The sequence below is a fragment of the Gekko japonicus genome, unplaced genomic scaffold (assembly GCF_001447785.1).
Source record: "Gekko japonicus isolate JY-2015 unplaced genomic scaffold, Gekko_japonicus_V1.1 scaffold196, whole genome shotgun sequence".
NCBI classification, from domain to species: Eukaryota; Metazoa; Chordata; class Lepidosauria; order Squamata; family Gekkonidae; genus Gekko; species Gekko japonicus.
The window spans coordinates 1,469,229-1,487,265 of record NW_015173129.1 but is presented as its reverse complement, the minus strand read 5'-3'; the positions used below and the strand labels follow the sequence as shown (position 1 = coordinate 1,487,265).

The 18,037-nt window shown below is 39.8% G+C and overlaps 1 protein-coding gene across 1 annotated transcript in view; it reads right to left on the bottom strand.

Annotated features, from left to right (window-relative positions):
• LOC107119568 (probable helicase with zinc finger domain) overlaps positions 1-18,037 on the bottom strand; it is a gene marked incomplete at its 3' end in the record, with an annotated part of 135,928 nt that overhangs the window by 94,158 nt on the left and 23,733 nt on the right. The window contains exons 7-9 of the mRNA XM_015422077.1: positions 9,823-10,021; positions 7,869-7,976; positions 6,694-6,991 (exon numbers count right to left, since the gene is read on the bottom strand). Coding sequence (XP_015277563.1) covers positions 6,694-6,991; positions 7,869-7,976; positions 9,823-10,021 — 605 coding nt within the window. The remainder of the gene's footprint in view (positions 1-6,693; positions 6,992-7,868; positions 7,977-9,822; positions 10,022-18,037) is intronic.

Here is an 18,037-nt window from a genome sequence, read left to right as displayed (position 1 = left end):
GAAAGATGGGAGAGCAAACCAATACAGGCTGCGGGGGAAACGGGGAGAGGAAAGGGGGGGGGGATAAGAGAAGCAGGAAATAAATTCAGTTAAATGGAGCAGGGGAAAGAGGGAGAGGAAGAGAGGGGAGAGGAAGGGGGGCCAGGGGGAGGGAAGGGAGCAATTAACAAATAGTTGCAGGGGGGAAATGAGGCGGGAGGGGAGGGGAGGGGGGAGGAGGTGCAGCTGCGACAGGACGGATGCCAGCAGCGTGGGAAAACCAGCCGGGGAGAGCAGGGAGCGATTTGTCTGCTGCATCAGTCACTTTCCTCTGGAGCCTGCCTTCCTGAGCTGCTGGCATTAAAGTTGTGATTTGGAGGCTAAGAAGCCTCAGCGCTCTCCCAGACGCGGGGGGGGGGGCAGCGCCGCCTTCGGTCCATAAGACGCACTCACTTTTCCTCCCACTTTTTTTTGAAGAAAAAGTGCGTCTTATGGTCCGAAAAATACGGTAAATAGCACCCCTTCCAGTATTAACCATCTGTACATAATTCTGTTATTTTTCAAAAGATTAGTCAAAATTTCATAACTCTGCCTTTTTTTCCTTACTCTCCAGGGTACCTCTTTCAAAAATCTAATCTCTGCTCCTTAAATTGTAACTTTGTTTTCATTTGTATTTCAGTCTGATCAGGTAGTTCTCAAGTTCTTTCTCAAGTTAATTTGGTCAGGTTCAAGAAGGTCCCGTATTTTCTAATTAGTTCTGGTTGGTTCTCTTCTTTCTCCCTCTTCATTTCTCAACACGCCTCGTCACCACTCCTCTGCTTATCCGTTTCCTCTGTCTTCTCCCTTTCCCGCTTCCTGACGTGCCCCGTCACTGCACTCTGCACTCCACTCACACGCTTGTCTCCGCCTCCACGTCACCGCGACTCCTTCCACCCGTCTCCTCCGCTCGTCCGACTTTCATTTCTTCTACAGAGTAGTGCTTTATGAAGGTGTCAGATGACAACCACATCACTGCTCTGCAGATCTCTGCCAGAGGAACTCCTCATTGGAAAGTAGCAGACAAGGCTTGAGCTCCTGTGGAATGTGCACATATCTGGAAAGAGCATGGAACTTCTGCCTGTACATAACACATACTGATAAGAGAAACAATCCACCAGGACAGGGTCTGTGGTGATGCAGCTTTTCCTGTATTTGAACCAGTGTGGCAGACAAACATCTCAGAGACTTTACAAAAGTCATGTGTATCTCCTCATAGCAATTGACAATGCCATGGCACAGGCTGAGGAACAGAACAGGTGTATTCCTACTCAGACATTGAGGCTTTATGCAGATGAACAGCAAATACAGGTGGAGGAGGCCACCAAGCTGAGACCAGCCGTCTGTCTCAGATCTTGGATGTTGATGGCTGCAGTTTTGACTGATGGGAAAGTCTATAGAACTCTCCCCGTATAAAAAGGAGTAGCGGTGTTACAGGACAGTTGATGGCCATGGAGCTGTCTGGATTGGTTCTAAACCAAAGGGCAGAAGGAGCTCTTCTGGTACTGACAGCTCAAGTTTGAGCTCTCCCTCAGAGACTGATGGAGTCAGGGAGCAAAAACACAAAGAAGGTGTTTTCAGAGGAATGTAGATCACATCTTCGTGTTCCAATGACGGTTCTAGATCAGATGGTTTTTCAGATTGAACTCTAAAAATTGACCAACGGTTTTCTCTGTGTTTCGTCTTGGCCTTGGCCTCTTTAGCAGGTGGGTCTGATGAGCACCTGGGAGGCACAATATCAGGTTAATGAGACAGCTGTTGGACCAGATCCAGCCTTGGAACTGGTGGAACCAGGGCCACAGAGGGTGGTTGGGACTGAAGCTCGACCAAAGCAGAGGCAATTTGCCACTTGGATCTCTAGGTGTTCTGCCATAGCAGATATTTTTGCTGCCAGGCTTTCAGCAGCAGATAAGGCTCTTTCCCAAAGAGTTATTTTTAATCTGGACACCCAATAACTACAAGCCTTGGGGGTAAATTGTTGACAATATTTACATGTCCCAACATTATGACCCTCACCAAGGCAAATCAGACATAATCAGCATTCATCAGTTCTTGCCATTTTTGTCCTGCAACAGGAACATTTTAAAAAGAACATCCTCTGAGGTATGTCTGATACTGTCTCAAAGGCAAGGTGCTAAAACATTTCACAAAGGACATCTTCACCTAATGAACTTGCAGAGTTGAAGAAACACACTCTTCAGAACACGGTGACTAAGAACAAACTGAAGGAAAGGAGCTCTTCCCCTTGGAGCACATGGCCATTTGGATAGGCGAATGGGAAAACTTTGGCGTACACATGCTCCAAAGGGATGGGTGCCCCCTCTAGTTATCTAGGAGTTGTAAATCTTCCAAGCAGCCAACCATGCACTTGGTAAATACATGTGTATGTGCAGTCCCAATGTAGGACTGCAAAGAAGACTGAAGGTGAAGACTGAGTTATTACTACCTTTGATGGAAGGAGGAGGAGGAGATTGCATTTATGCCCCGCCCTTCACTCAGAGTCTCAGAGCAGCTTACAAACTCCTTTCCCTTCCCTGCCCCACAACAGATACCTTATGAGGTAGGTGGGGCTGAGAGAGCTCTTTCAAGAACTGCCCTTTCAAGGACAGCTCTGATGGAACTATGGCTTGACCAAGGTCATCCAGCAGCTGCAAATGGAGGCATGGGGAATCAAACCTGGTACTTCCAGATTAGAGTCCACACACTTAACCGCTACATCAAAAGAGACACACATTGGATATTTGTTACCAGTTTGGTTGGCTAATTTAAATACTCTATGGCTAAAAATTATTTGTACAGTCATACTGTTAATAAATTCTAACAATTATATAATTTCCACTTTAATGTAGAACAATTTGGAGAGCATATGCGGTTACCATGAGAGATTATCCATGGCCAGTATGTAAACTTTTAGCAATTGCATATGAAATAACAACAGCAAAAAAATTCTGGCATTTTAAAAATTTCTATTATGTGCATTTATTACGTGCAATTGATATGTAATAATTTGGCTTTTTTTCCTCTCACTTTTGACAATTCTAGAAAGCAACACCTAAAGAAAATCTTTGCTCATATATTTATTTCTGGATGTGTGTTGTTTTACAATAGTAATAATGACCATTGAGGAAGGCCCAAAGGGGGCTGAAACGCATATGGTCTACTGGTCATAAGATATACCCATCAATTGTATATGTTAGACTTTCAGCTCTGTGTGTAAGAAGTTTTAAGAGTCTGATATTTGGATAATTTCTTTTAACCTATTTTATCTTTTACTAATGTGTACACCATAATATTTGTATTTTTGTAATAATTTATTTTGTTAGCTTGACCCTCATATATCACAGAAGACTGAGTTATGCCACAAAAGATTCTCCCACTTAGACAGTGGGTTGTCAAAAACTATATTAGATACCTGGCAAAAATAAATGATCAAAACATGCTTCTTTAGCTTCTTTGTTCCTACCTTCTCTTCTATCAAATTATTTCAGACTAACGGTACAATCATTTTTACTGCTTTCCAATAGAAAGGTTTGAACTAGACTCTTAAGCAGCAGAAAAACTAAATAGCTTTGGGCCTACATATCTTATAGTATGCGTACTTGTTTATGAACTTTCCCACTTTGTAACATCTTCTCAAGAGGCCTTGCCAAGTGCACTTTATCTACTGTCAGAATAGCAATGACAAGGGGCACACTGCAACACATCTGTGTGCAAGATTAGCTCAGTGGCAGCTTCTCCGCTGCAAACACCACTCAGGAGAGGCAATCTACAACGGGGAAGCAGCAACAGCAGGAGCTGTCTTAGCTTTTCCCCACTTGCCAGTTTCCCCTTGAAACTACCCTCCTTCCAATTGCTTTTACAAATGTGCAGGAAAATCTCTTTGCTCCCTGAAAAAGAAGGGGGGGGGGGGGGGGGGTTTGTGGCAAAGGAAAATTTCAAACCTTTACATGTGCACACATCCCAAGGACACTTTTATGGTGGGAGGTACTTTATAGTCTGGCCCATATATGAGGGCTTTTTCTAGGAGATGCCATGCAAAAGAAGACTGCAACGACAGACTTTTAACAATAAATGAAAACAATCTTTTTTTCTGTCACACATTTAGGCATGATTGAATTTAACTTATTGGCATTTTCAGCTGATGTAACTGTTCTTTCTGTTCAGAGCACAGCTTGGAAAAAGAGGCATCACATATCCTCCCTTCTCTCATTATTACCCTGTTTTACTGGTAATTCAGGGATAATAAAACCCCACCAAGTGTAATCACACCACTCTGGGCATTCTGCAGATTATAAATGCAATTTTATGATTGAGGTTTACAAGATTATGCATGGGAAAGAGCAGGTAGAGAAAGAGGTACTTTTCTCCCTTTCTCACAATACAAGAACTCGTGGGCACTCCATGAAATTGCTGAGCAGTCGGGTTAGAACGGATAAAAGGAAGTACTTCTTCACCCAAAGAGTGATTAACACATGGAATTCACTGCCACAGGAAGTGGTGGTGGCTACAAGCATGGACAGCTTCAAAAGGGAATTAGATAGGCATATGGAGCAGAGGTCCATCAGTGGCTATTAGCCACAAGGTATAGATAGGGGCTCTGGGGCAAGTGATGCTCTGTCTTCTTGGTGCTAAAGAGTAAAGCAATCTGGTAAGTCTTTCAAAGGACTGATTAAATCCCATACTTTGTCAAATCTCATGCTGCTAACTTTCACTATGGCTTCAATCCACCAGTAATTTCTGCAGAAATAAATGACTGCCTTCCACAGAGTATGACTTCCTCAACTTTACCATTCCCACTGCATCTCAAAAAGGTCCCCAAAAATGCTGCTGAAGGGGACTGGGGACCAGTGTTTCCTCTAAGCTGAGTTAGTGTGAGCTAGCTCACCGTTTTTTAGCCTCCGGCTCATACATTTTTGTCTCAGCTCAGGAAGGATGGCTCCAGAGCAAACTAATTTCTGCAGTAGCCAAATCACTGGCTCACAACTTTAATGTCAGTAGCTCACAAAGTAGAATTTTTGCTCACAAGACTCCACAGCTTAGAGGGAACATTGCTGGGGACCCCAACAAACAGTGTAAGCAAGGTCAGAAATCTGCAGTGGAAAGACAGAATCACACACCACCTGTACAAATACTGCCCTGGATCCAAGTTCTGAAGTTAACTAATTTGGGGTAGTTTAATTTTTGCCACTGTAATTTGTAAAATATGAATTCTTAAGGTATTCTGCTATGGTTAATAACTTGCACAGAAATAAAACTGAACAGAAGCCCTATCAGAAAAATTCAGCAATTCACTCTGCAAGACTGAGGGCACAGTGCCAGGTAAAATCATACCCTAGTGACTAGGCACCCAGTACAGCTGTGAAAAGTATCTTCTGCTATGCAGTTGAAAGTGAAGCCCGCTGAAGTCAATGGGGCTTACTTCTGAGAGAAAATAAATTGAATAAGACTGAGACGCAAGCATCTTCTTTCACTCTGTACTCAGTCATATACATCAGGGCTTAATTCAGACATTATGCAAAACCATGGTTTCATTAAAGTAAATATGGTTAATATAACTGAATATCGGACAACCAACTAATTACTTAGTTATAGATCCTCAGCCCAGGATCGAAAGTATTTGATGTTGGTTTATTAACCCGTTAATCTTAACAATGGTCTCATGTGATGTATGAACACAGACCTTCTGGTTTAATCCTCCTGTCCTGGAAGGGTTAGGGAGATTGCACTCTCCTAAAGAACGGGTTCATAGCTTGGGGGTATTCCTGGACCTGGGACTGTTGGATAAAGAGGTGGCAACAGTGGCCGGGGGGGGGGGGCTTTCACCAGTTTTGGCTGGTGAGCCAGCTGTGGCCCTACTTGGGTAGGAAAGATCCTGCCACTGTGGAGCATGCCCTGGTAGATTGGATTACGTACAGCTGCCCCTGAAGACTGTCCAGAACCTACAACTGGTACAGAATGCTGCAGCAAGAATGTTAACTGGAGTGGATCATACGGACCATATCACTCCAGTCTTGTTCCATCTACACTAGCTCCCAATCTGCTTCTGGACTCAACTCAAAGTGCTGGTATCGACCTTAAATGCCCAATATGGCTTGGAACTATCATACATGAAGGACAACCTTCTCTCATATGAACCTACCCATCCATTCTGGTCATCTTTGGAGGCCCTGCTTCAGCTGCCTCTCTCAGCTGAGTGTGGATGAATGGCAACTTGAGAAAGGGACTTACATGAGACTCAGTTGTGGCACCAAAATGCTGGAACGCCCGCCCTAGGGAAATTCGTCTACCTCCCTCTATCATTGTCTTCTGTCAATGGGTGAAGGGTTTTTTGTTTTGTTTGGTGTACCCCCCAATAACCATTATTGGCTGTCCTCCCTGGTTGATAACAAGTAATTTATATAACACAGACTTATGCAGGAAACAAGTTTGTTAACAAAAACAGACGAAGAATACCTTCTGTTGAAGCAGCATCAATCATCACTCGTTGCATCAAAACAGGTTCAGTCCCAAAATCAAATACTACAGTTTGCCGAAATGTTCCAAAGATTTCTGTGCTAAAGGCTATACTGATTTTGTACACAGAATGATCTATTCCATTCTGGGTCATCTTTCTTCCGATTTATATAACACAGACTTATGCAGGAAACAAGTTTGTTAACAAAAACAGACGAAGAATACCTTCTGTTGAAGCAGCATCAATCATCACTCGTTGCATCAAAACAGGTTCAGTCCCAAAATCAAATACTACAGTTTGCCGAAATGTTCCAAAGATTTCTGTGCTAAAGGCTATACTGATTTTGTACACAGAATGATCTATTCCATTCTGGGTCATCTTTCGTCCGATCCATTCCTGGCAGTTGTCTGGGACATCTTGTGATACCTGGGTGGTGCTATCTCCAGAAGATATTGTCGTGATACTGAAATGAGGACGATGGGCATCATAGAGCAGTGCCACTCGATACAACATTCTTGCAGGCTATGGAGAAAGAAAGCAAAGTGAATAATAAGAATTTTTTTTATTTCTGTAAATCTAAACTATTACATGAACTTTATACCGCAAATGAAAGGATATGAATGTCCTATCATAGAACATGATCACTCTGACTCCACAAAACTCCAATGCTTAAATTTTAAAATACAAAGGTTTCCAGCACTCCTCTTTGTTCAGAGACAAATGAAATTGTGCAAGGATTTGCTACTAAAGTGAGACGAGGTTTGGCTTCTAGCAGCTGGAGAGGGTGTAGCACCATTTCTGTATTTAATAATAACATACAGAATAATAATAATAATATACAGAAATTTAGAACGTTCAAAGTTCTCTCATAAATGTAATAATCTTTACAACCAACCTGTAATATGGAACAGTATTATTAAACCCATTATAAAGATGACACGTCAAATGCTGAGATACTCGCTAATGCAGGGCACATAAGTAAGTTTATGACTGAAGTGGATCTGAACATGAAACTTCCTAGTTCACTCTCTAGGGAAGTAGTCTATGTCAGGTCTCCATCCTCTTTCCTACTCTTCTACAGTAACCCAGCATTCCAAAATCCTAGTTTTCCTTCTTAGTCCTGTCTCTGTCTTCAGCAAAAACAAAACAAAACAACTGATAAATAAATTCAAAGTCCAAGACAAAAGATAGGATTTTGCAAGTAGCATACACTTTTCATAGCTCACACCAGTCAACAAATATGGACATGGATGGTCTGCTCACTGAATTTTCTGATTTTTGCATAAAGTACTCAAATTTTAAAAAGAGAAACAGCTGAAAATATAAAAGTCAAAATCTGTGATTACATAGTTCCTGAAATACTATAATATTACAAAATAAAAAGAATCAGGATCTTTACCTTACACGTGAGAGCAAATGTCCATGTCTGTTGTGATTTTTTGGTGGTGACAGTAACTGACAGTTCAGGATTATGTTCAACTCTTACTCCATCAAGGCATTCACTAAGCTAGAGAAAAAAAGTTAACATTAGAAATTCCCCAAGATATAAATAACTGGGTTGAAAGCATACCTTTAAATTTTCTATAATAAAAACCATTTAACAACTGCAAAAATATTGGCTAATGCCTATTTTAATTAAATCAACTACATGGTTCACTAGAGAACCAATTCAATCATAATTTGTATTGCTCTGCTTATATTCTCACACACACACACAACACATATCAGGGAGAGTTTTCAATAGCATGAATCTGAAACAACATTGCCTACATCATTATCTTATACTAGCTTCATCCCTGTTGAATCACTATAAAAAGCTCACTATTTTCAAAAATATATCTACATGCATTGTTGAATTCTGGGCCAGCACAGTTGGTCATACATTGAGTTTACCAGCAGAACGTCCACCTCTAACTAGAGGGGGGGCTATCCACACCCATCAAAAGTAGGAGATCTTAGTAGAGGGCCTTGCAATGTCTCTCATTGAGAGAGTCATCTAGAGGAAGTAGAGTGCAACTCTTGCACAAGAGAGCCAAACTCTGCCAACTCCTTCCCCACAGCACTTCCCCAACCAAGAAATGGGAAAGTGCCATACAGCCCCTGTGATACACTGACATCTCTGGGCACTACTCTCATCAATGAACCTGGACACAACTGCAGAACAGGAGTTAGTACCTCTTGAGCATCTTTCAGTCCTTCCAGGACCATAGAAGCTTAAAAGAGTGAGAGAACTGTACTTTTCTTCCTCTTTAGCCACTCCACTACAGGAAATGGGAGATAGCTCAGAGACCTCTGCAACACTACAGGGGCCTCTGGGTTGGGACCTTTACTATCTGGTTAAAACAATAAATATAACGGCCCCATTGTCTTGTCCATGGTGAAGGGAGTGTCTTACATCCATGGCAACCTGCACTACAGCAAATACCAAAGAGATATAATTTGTTGCTTTATAAGGACACAGACGTTTTCCTACCATGCACCTAGACAAACTCAGCGAGTAGTGGTATGAGCACCAAAAAACAAGTCGTTTGCTAAAGAGTAAAGAGGTAGTATGTACAATGTGAAACATATGACTGGTCCTTCAACTGTTAAAGATAGTCTCAACAGAATGAATTATTATAATTTTTAAAATCTCTGTTAGGATAAAAAAATCATTATGAGAAATCCCAACACTTCTGATTAAATCATCATCAGGAATACATGTTCCAGGTTTCTATTGATCTGTCATTTCAGTCAACAATTTCCATGTCCCTTTTCTTTCTCAGCATATTAAATTGACTCAGCAACAACTGGACTGAAAACTCCCTGTGTGTCATTAGTAAGTCGAGCTGGTCACATCTTATTTACTATGTGCTCATCTGAATCTAGAGAGTTCACCAGTAGTAGGTACTCATGAACATTAAGAGTACCCAGTAGGTACTTGTAAGTACTCATGAACATTAAGATGGGAGACTGGATGGATGGCAAGTGCAAAAACCTGAAAATGCTGACCAAAATGATCTTGGCAGGAGCAATATTTTTACTTTCCATCAAGTATTCATTGTATCAATACACTCCTATCCCATTATAGAAGAAGGTATATCTTTTTAGATCTTAAGTTATCTGGTACATCTGGTACATTACTGAGTAGGGACTCAATACCGAGGTAAAATCTCCATCTCTTCAATAAAATTTTAAAGTTCCCAACTGTATAAACAAAGATCAGGATTGTTTAGCAGTGTTATTTCCAAAAAGAAACATAATGTTAAAATTTTCAATGGTACTTTGAGAGTTAGATCATTCAATCAGGTTTAGCAGATAGCTCCAAAAGACAGGCTCTTCTGTTAAATCTAAAATTCTATGGTTTTGCTTACCACTTTCTCGGGAGATAACGAATTCATCCATTTTTCAATCAAGGATTCCATGTAACTTCCCAAACACTGTTCATTTTCCTTTTGCTGTTTTAATCTTATCAACCGGCAAGCATATCGTTTCTGCCATTCTGTTAGCTCTTCCTGGGAATGTGCTGAGGTACACTGTGCACCATACCGGCAGATCCCTTGCTCTAAAAATCTACACAAAATAGGAAAAGCAAATTATCCCTTACAGTTTCCAATTAGGAATACTCCCCAAATGCAAAGGTTTTTTTTAAGAATTTGAGTTTGAACTTTGGATTTGCCAACGAAGTATAATACAGAATTCAGAAAGATGCAACTACTTGCACATATCCAAGATGGATTTGGGCTTCGATTTCAAAAACAGAAAGCACCATGGGCCTGGCTTTTGACACTAGCAGAATTCCCAAAGCAAGTTCTGTTAAAGCATGAAGGTCTACTCTTCAAAGTAGTTCCTTGGTTCCTGGCCACAACACTGTTTATTCCAAAATATGCTCTGAACATTTAGGGACAGCTCTACAAGAGGCAGGCGAGATATAGTTTTTTCAACAAAAGATGGTCCTGTATTTGTCCACCTGGTGCATGTATTATTTTATACCACTATTCTAAAAGTTTTAATTTCAAGTAGATACATGTCACATACACAGAGAGCCCATTATAATAGTACCAACATGCAATCATTCCAGTTAAGTTTTCTGGAGTGACAGTGACACCATGTGGTCCTCTCTGTTTATTTCAGGCTCATATTGTATGTATTATACTATACAAATACTTTCCAAACCCAGTATCAACATGGTTTCCTCTACTTCTCTTGTATAATGACAGTAATTTTTACAACTGCTTATTGCCAGGGACTCAGTGTATGGCCCACTGATTCCAGAGCAGCACCACTGATATAAATTAGTTGGGGCCACTTCTGTGCTCTTGGATAGACTGCTGATTGCTTACACTACATTCAGATATTAGGCCTGTGACATTAAAGACATTTTACTACATTACTTGCTTTTAAACAATTTACCAATATACTACTTAAAAGAAACAGAACTACACAGTAATATATTTTGAATGTATTACATGAAAATGGCTTTTCATATAATATATAAAATATAAATATAAAATAATATCTACGTAAAATATAAAATTTTGTTTTATATATATGTATATATGTGTGTGTATGTATGTGACATTTGTTGCTTAGAAAATCTTCTAAAGCAGCATTTTAAGCATCAAGGACATTGCACGAGCTTCCTTTTACAGATGGATTGCTCTAAATTCAATAGACAAGCAACATTTTTAGCTCATCAGTAGTGATTTAATATCAATGAATTATCTATCAAAGCATGGAACCCTACCAAATGGATTTACCAAATGAAATTCATCAAGGGAAGTTATGAACAGCAGCTAAAACTCAGTCTAAGGCCAAGCAAGTATTTGTGTGTTTTAGACACTGACTGTTAAGATGTGAATCAATAAACTTAGCAATAATCATATGTGAAGTATCAAAAGCAAGGGATGTAGGTCTTAGCTGAGGACTGTCAAATTACAAGGAGAGGCCCTCCTGACTGTCCCATCAATCAAAGAAGCTCATGTGGTGGGTACATGAGAGTAAGTCATTTCAGTGTGGCAGCCCCACTGGGAAAAACCTCCCCTGGGAGATGCCCCTGGCCCCCTCACTTTTGATCTTTAGAAGGTAACTGAAGACAGTTTTATTTAGGGCTGCATTTGATTAAAGCAGTCCTATATTGGGATTTTAAATTTTGGTTGTATGTCTTTTTTATGTAATCTGTGTTTTAATGTAATCATGTAATCTATTTTATGTTTTTATTAATATTGTAAGGTGCCTTGAGGTAGAAAGGTGGCTGATAAATATGTTTAAAATATGTGTTGTAGTACATACTCATCAATAAACTGGAAAGAAGGAGCACCAAAGGCACCTGGCAGGTCACAGAAAGCTCAAGCACGTCACATCCCCTCCCAGCAGTAAAAAAAAAAAACCCTCAGGGCGCGATCACACGCTCAATTAGACCCACCATAGATGTGAATGCCAGGTGGATTTAAAGGGCGCAATCAGACACGAACATCTGGGAAGTGCCCCACACCCATCAGCAACCTGATTTGCTCCGCCACAGGAGCAGAGTAAAAAGACACCGGGGAAAATCCGGTAGTAAACGGGTTGTGATGGGCCATGGACAGAGTTTCCTGTGCTATTGTTCTTCCCCCCTTCTCAGTATGCGCATCATCGCAAACTCCATAGGGAGCCCCTCAGTGCGGAGATGCGATTAATCAATTCCTCTTTTAAGCACATCGGAAACAAACAGCAAAAAAAAACCCGACTCACCCGCGGTTGCGTCTAATCACACAGTGGCAGGCTGTGCCCGCAGCTTCCAAGGACTGTGTGATCGCGCAACTGCGGGTCAAATTCCTCTGAAGGAAATAGCCTTGCTTCCCCCCCCTTTATCTCACGCATGTGACCACCCCCTCTGTAGGGTTACTAGCTAAAGCAATGAAGCCCTCAGATGCCAGCAACAATTAAAACTACCTAAGAGATCAAAAGTTTCCCTTCCCTTCCCAATAATAAATAGTACAGGAAATGTTGAGAGGCGTTTCCTTTTTAAAAATTATATCATAAATCACACATATATGTTTTTCTTTTAACAGAAAAAACAAGGATGAGGGAGGGAAGCTTTTTTAAAGTTACAGCTTTGTATCTAGGTATCTAAGTAATTGAGGAGCTGCGGTGGTTCAAGTGGTTAAGACACTGAACTGCAGGCTGGAAGGTCGGTAGTTCAGCAGTTCGAGACCCGAGTGCCACATGATGGAGTGAGCTCCCATCTCTAGTTCCAGCTCCTGCCAAACTAGCAGTTCAAAAGCAAGAAATTGCAAGTAGATAAATAGGTGCCACTTCAGTGGGAAGGAAACAGCGTTCCGTGCACCATGGCGTTTAGTCATGCCGGCCACATGACCACAGAAACGTCTTTGGACAGCACTGGCTCTTTGGCTTGAGAACGGAGATCAGCACCGCAACCCTAGAGTCGGATTCAATTGGCTTTCGAGCAATTTACCTTTACCTTTATCTAATTAATTAATAGCATAATACCTCAATAACTTTAATATTCTTACCACATTAAAAACAAGTTAATCATTGCTGACAACTCTTTTAATTTCCCTGCCTATAGTTGCGTATTTGAATAAGCAGGTTGCTTCCAAAATCTTGCAAAACCCAAACAGATTGCAATGATTACATTTAAGAGAATTACCTGAAATTTTCTTGCCACTATTGACATAAAATTAAGTAATATTACCTCTGATTTTAATCGAAAGTCTATTTTAAGCCCAACTTTTACAATTTTCATTTTTTTACCCTAAAACTTCATTGTACATGGACACCACCTCCAGATGTGCATAAAGTCAGCATTAGATTTTTGCAATACTAGCACTGACCTGTACCCGATTTGGCTAATAAAGGAGGGATAAGATGGCACTGATGCATCATTTTCATGATATGCTCTTTCAGTACCAAGCACACTGAAAAATTACAGCATGTGAGAAGATATATTTCCTGACTTTGTTTGACATTGCATAGCCTAGAGCCTTTGTTCATCTGTACTGAAAAGTAGGATTAAAGCTCACACTGGTTCTAATCAGTATGCTACATATTCTAGATAAGAGATGTTTGCTGTCCTGTGTCAGTAATTTATCAAATTCAGTAAATTTTCTCAATATATTATACCTTGTAATTAACTTGTACAAATAATGTTGTATTTGTAGAAATTCAAATATTTGCATTTGACCGTTACTTGTTATGGAGATCTGTTGAAATGTAACCACCCTGTTATTATCCACTAGTAATGCATACCTATCCAAATTTGATTTCTCCCATTTAATTAGTGCCCCTAACTGGTGATACTGAAGATGACTGAGAACCCATACAGCAGATACTAGTGGTGAAATTTCTGGTGACACTTGATTTCTGTAGCTACTCAAGAACCTAACAGAGTTATGATAAAGTTACTTGAACTGTAAACTTTTTTCCTTTCAGGTTTTTTTAATCCAAAGAAATATTTATAATGGCATTTTCACGCACTTGTTCTAAATGCTGAAGGGTCATTGTCTGCTAGTGCCGATATGGAAGACCATGATACTAATGCTACATCGTGATACATTTGCCCACTGAGAATACTTAGGCCTCCATTTTCCCATATTATTCTAGGCCTGTTACTTTGCCAGATAAATTTGTTAATCATCCATTGCCAGGATTTTTAACTTTTCTTGCAGATTATTAAGGTACATCACCTTCAGGATCACCATCATATTAATTGCACTAACATATTAAAGTATAGACAGGTTAAGGGACTCCCAAAGAGCTCTAATTTATCCATAATGTCTGCTATAACACCCTTCAAGTTGTTTTTCCATAGTTCTGCAAATCCATTACCAATTTTAATTCATAAATAGGTAACTAGTCTAGATTTTAAATTTATATTAGATAGCCAGTTCTGAGGAGGCAGGTCAGAAGCACTCATATTCACCAAAGGAGCGACAGTCTTTTCTATATTCAATTTGTAACCAGCTACTTTAGAGAAGGAGTCTATAATGCTTTTCTGGTCTAGCCTAGAGGTAGATAAAAATAATACAATATTGTCCGCAAAAAGCTTAATTTTATAATGATATGAACCAAATTTAATGCCTGCTATCTTCTCAGATTCTTTAATCTTAATTGCTAAAGGCTCCAGAGAAATATCCTTATCTGACAATAAACATTAGTTTCCACCAAAAACCTATCAATATTGGCTTTATTTTGATTTTGCAAAGAAAATACATTTTGATAGAATTCAGCAAACTCCTGTAGCATAGAATCTGTATGTGTGGTTATTATAAAACTATTACATTTTATAGCATTGACTGTACTTTTAAAATATATGTATATATAAAGGCTACAAGCAAGTAATTCCCTGGCTTTATTTCCAAATTCATAGCACCACTGTTTAGTAAATAATATCAGTTTGTTTATTTTACTCACATCTAGTTCATTCTGTTTACTCTTTGAATTTGTCTACTATAACCTTCCAGATTCTGAGTTGTTTGTGTGTTGAGTCTCCAATCACATCTAAACCTTTTTAATCAGATCTAGACATTTTATTCTCTTTTTCTCTCTTTATTTGGCTAAAACACTAATTTCCATCCTTTTAAAATATGCCTTGGCAGCTTTCCATAATGTTACTGGGGACAGATTGAAGTTTTAACTTTATATCAGGATTTAGCAAAAGTTCAACATCTAGTCTCCAACAGTTTCTTTTAGGTTTGCTAAATCTGATTTCCATAGATATAGGGGCATAGTATGCATATGTCATGGGTTCTATATTTATTCTGGCAACATATCTTGAAAATAAGATGGGACCAAGAATAAATCTATTCTTCAATAGGAGTTCTGAGCCGCAGAAATATAGGTATAGTCTCTAACCGCCAACAGCAAATTCAGATATCAAATAAATTACATAATTGGAAGCAGAAGATGGCGAAGCGCTATTCTCTCTGCTAAAACAAGGCCAGGGGCCAATTGTGGTACAGATCATGAATGGTTAATATTGAAAATTAGAATAAAGCTGAAGAAAAACACCAAAACTGTCATAGTGCCAAAACACAACCTAAGCAACATTTCTGAAGAGTTTAAAGACCCTGTATAGAACAGATTTGCATTACTCAGTACAAGTGAACATGAGCCAGGAGAACTAAGGGTTGAAATCAGACATATTATCAAGGAAGAATGTGCAAAGACTATTCCTGTAGCCAAAAGTAATGAAAAGCCTTGACGGACAGCTGATAAGACTCTTCAAATTGCTACCTAAGAGAGACAAGAAGCAAAAGTAAAAGATGACAGAAAGAGAATGAGAAGACTAAATGGACTCTTCCAGCTATTGGCACTTAGAGACAAAGAGAACTATTATAATTCATTCTTCCATCGGAATTATGATATTCTTTTGTTTCAAGAGACATGGACAGCAAATGATATTTTAATTGATGGATATCATTCTTTTAATATTGGGGCTATTCCTGGTGCTGGTCCTGGAAGGCTAAAAGGGGGTTTGGGAATATTAATATCCACTGCACTATGAGTAAAGTGTACACCATTGAAATCCTTGAATGAACAAGCAATGGCAGTCCTCTTTCATACTCACCCCGAGGCACTTATAGTTGTAAATGTATATCATCCCCCTCAACACAGAAAAACGAATACCATGAAGCTCTGGGAGGATTTAGAGCACTACATTGAAGACCTTATTATTGATAATCCAGTAGATAAGATCTTACTGGAAGGTGACTTCAATGCCAGGCTGGGCCTAAATGACGATACACTCATTGCCAAATATGAACCATTGACAGTTGACACCGAGGACAAACGGACCTTTACTCATTTTCCACGGTCCTTTAAAGACTGCAAGACAAATTATGTGGGTTATTGTCTAGCCAAACTGGCCAAAAGATTAAACCTCTTTATATTAAATGGTTCTACCCAGGGAGATCATCCAGGGGAATTTACTTTCATGGCAGGAGTAAGATGCAGCACCATTGACTATCTGCTAGTTAGTGAAAACCTGTTACCTAGGAAAAAAATCTCCAGGTCCTCCCTAAACTTGAAAGTGATCATCTTCCCCTTTTACTTAGTTTGGCCCCACTGACTCAGCTGACATGTTCTAATGTCCAACCAGGGCCATTTATATTACCTGCCCAACAACCAGGATGCCGGGCCAAATGGACAGACCGCCTAGCACTGAGATTGAAAACACTTCTGGAGGACAAGGATGCATGTGGGTGCAGAACAGCCATTATGGACACTTCCCAGGATTGGAATCCCCTGATTCCTTATGATAATATCCTCCAGCTATTGAAACCATTACTGGTACAAGATGCCACTACACAATTACAGATCTCGATGAAGCATTCAAAACAATGGTTTGATAAGGACTGCAAAGAAGCTAAAAAAGAGCTTAGACGCGCATATCAGGCACACAAGACCGCCATGGGAGTAGATATCCAAAGCTCCTCTTGCCATCTGTAATTATTAAAGAAATCCTATAAAAATTAGTGGCATCAAAGAAGAGAGCTGATAGAATGGATTTATGGAACAGAGTAATCCAGTGATCCAGAGACAAAAACTCTTCAACCTTTTGGAAACTGATATCTAGACACTCTTATAAGGGATCCTCCCCTATAGATTCCCTAATTACGGCTGACACGTGGGAGGTGTACTTACGGAAACTGCATGCTGCAGCTCCTCAAGTATTTCATCTTCAAAAGCCGGAAGATCTACCAGAATGGCCCCCAGTCACAGCAAAGGAAATCAAGTCCCTCACTGGCTAACTTAAGAGAGGAAAAGCCCCAGGTATAGACAACATCCCTGCAAAATTATTAAAAGATAACATTGAATGGTGGGCCTCTCCTTTGGTTTCTCTCCTTACCTACATCAATTCATCTGGGGAAATCCCAGACGATTGGAGGAAGGTGATTATAATTCCATTTTTTAAATCTGGGAGGAGAGATGACCCAGCTAATTATAGACCAATCAGTTTGCTAAGTACAATTGGCAAGCTTTACGCTAGTCATCTCTTAGATAAACTCAAGAGCTGGATGGAACAAGAGAATCTTCTAGTGGAAGAGCAAGCTGGCTTCAGGGAAGGAAGAACTACCATTGCCACAGTCTGATTTTGCAACATCTAATAGACAAATATGCTGCCAATAATGCAGTTTCATTGTACGCAGCCTTTATTGATTTAAAACCACGTTTGATTCCATAGCTAGGGATAGGTTATGGGACAAATTGAGAGCCACATCTATAGATCAGAGGCTCTTATACATTATTTGGGCTCTGTATTCTAATTTATGTCTCCGAATTAGGTGTAACAAAAATGGGCTTCTTACTAATCCTATTATAACCACAAAAGGTGTAAAACAAGGCTGTGTTTTGACTTCTTCGCTATTTACTTTATGCTGATGAAACAGTTTTGTTATCCAGAACCCCTGTTGGTCTTAGAAGGGCATTTAAGGCATTCAGGTATTATTGTAACACGAACCACCTAGAGATTAATTACTGAAAGACTAAAATCATGTCTTTTGATAAGAGACCTAAAATTAGGGCTTGGAGCATCAATGGCCATAAAATTGAGCAGTTTTAAATATTTGGGTGTGATGATCCAGT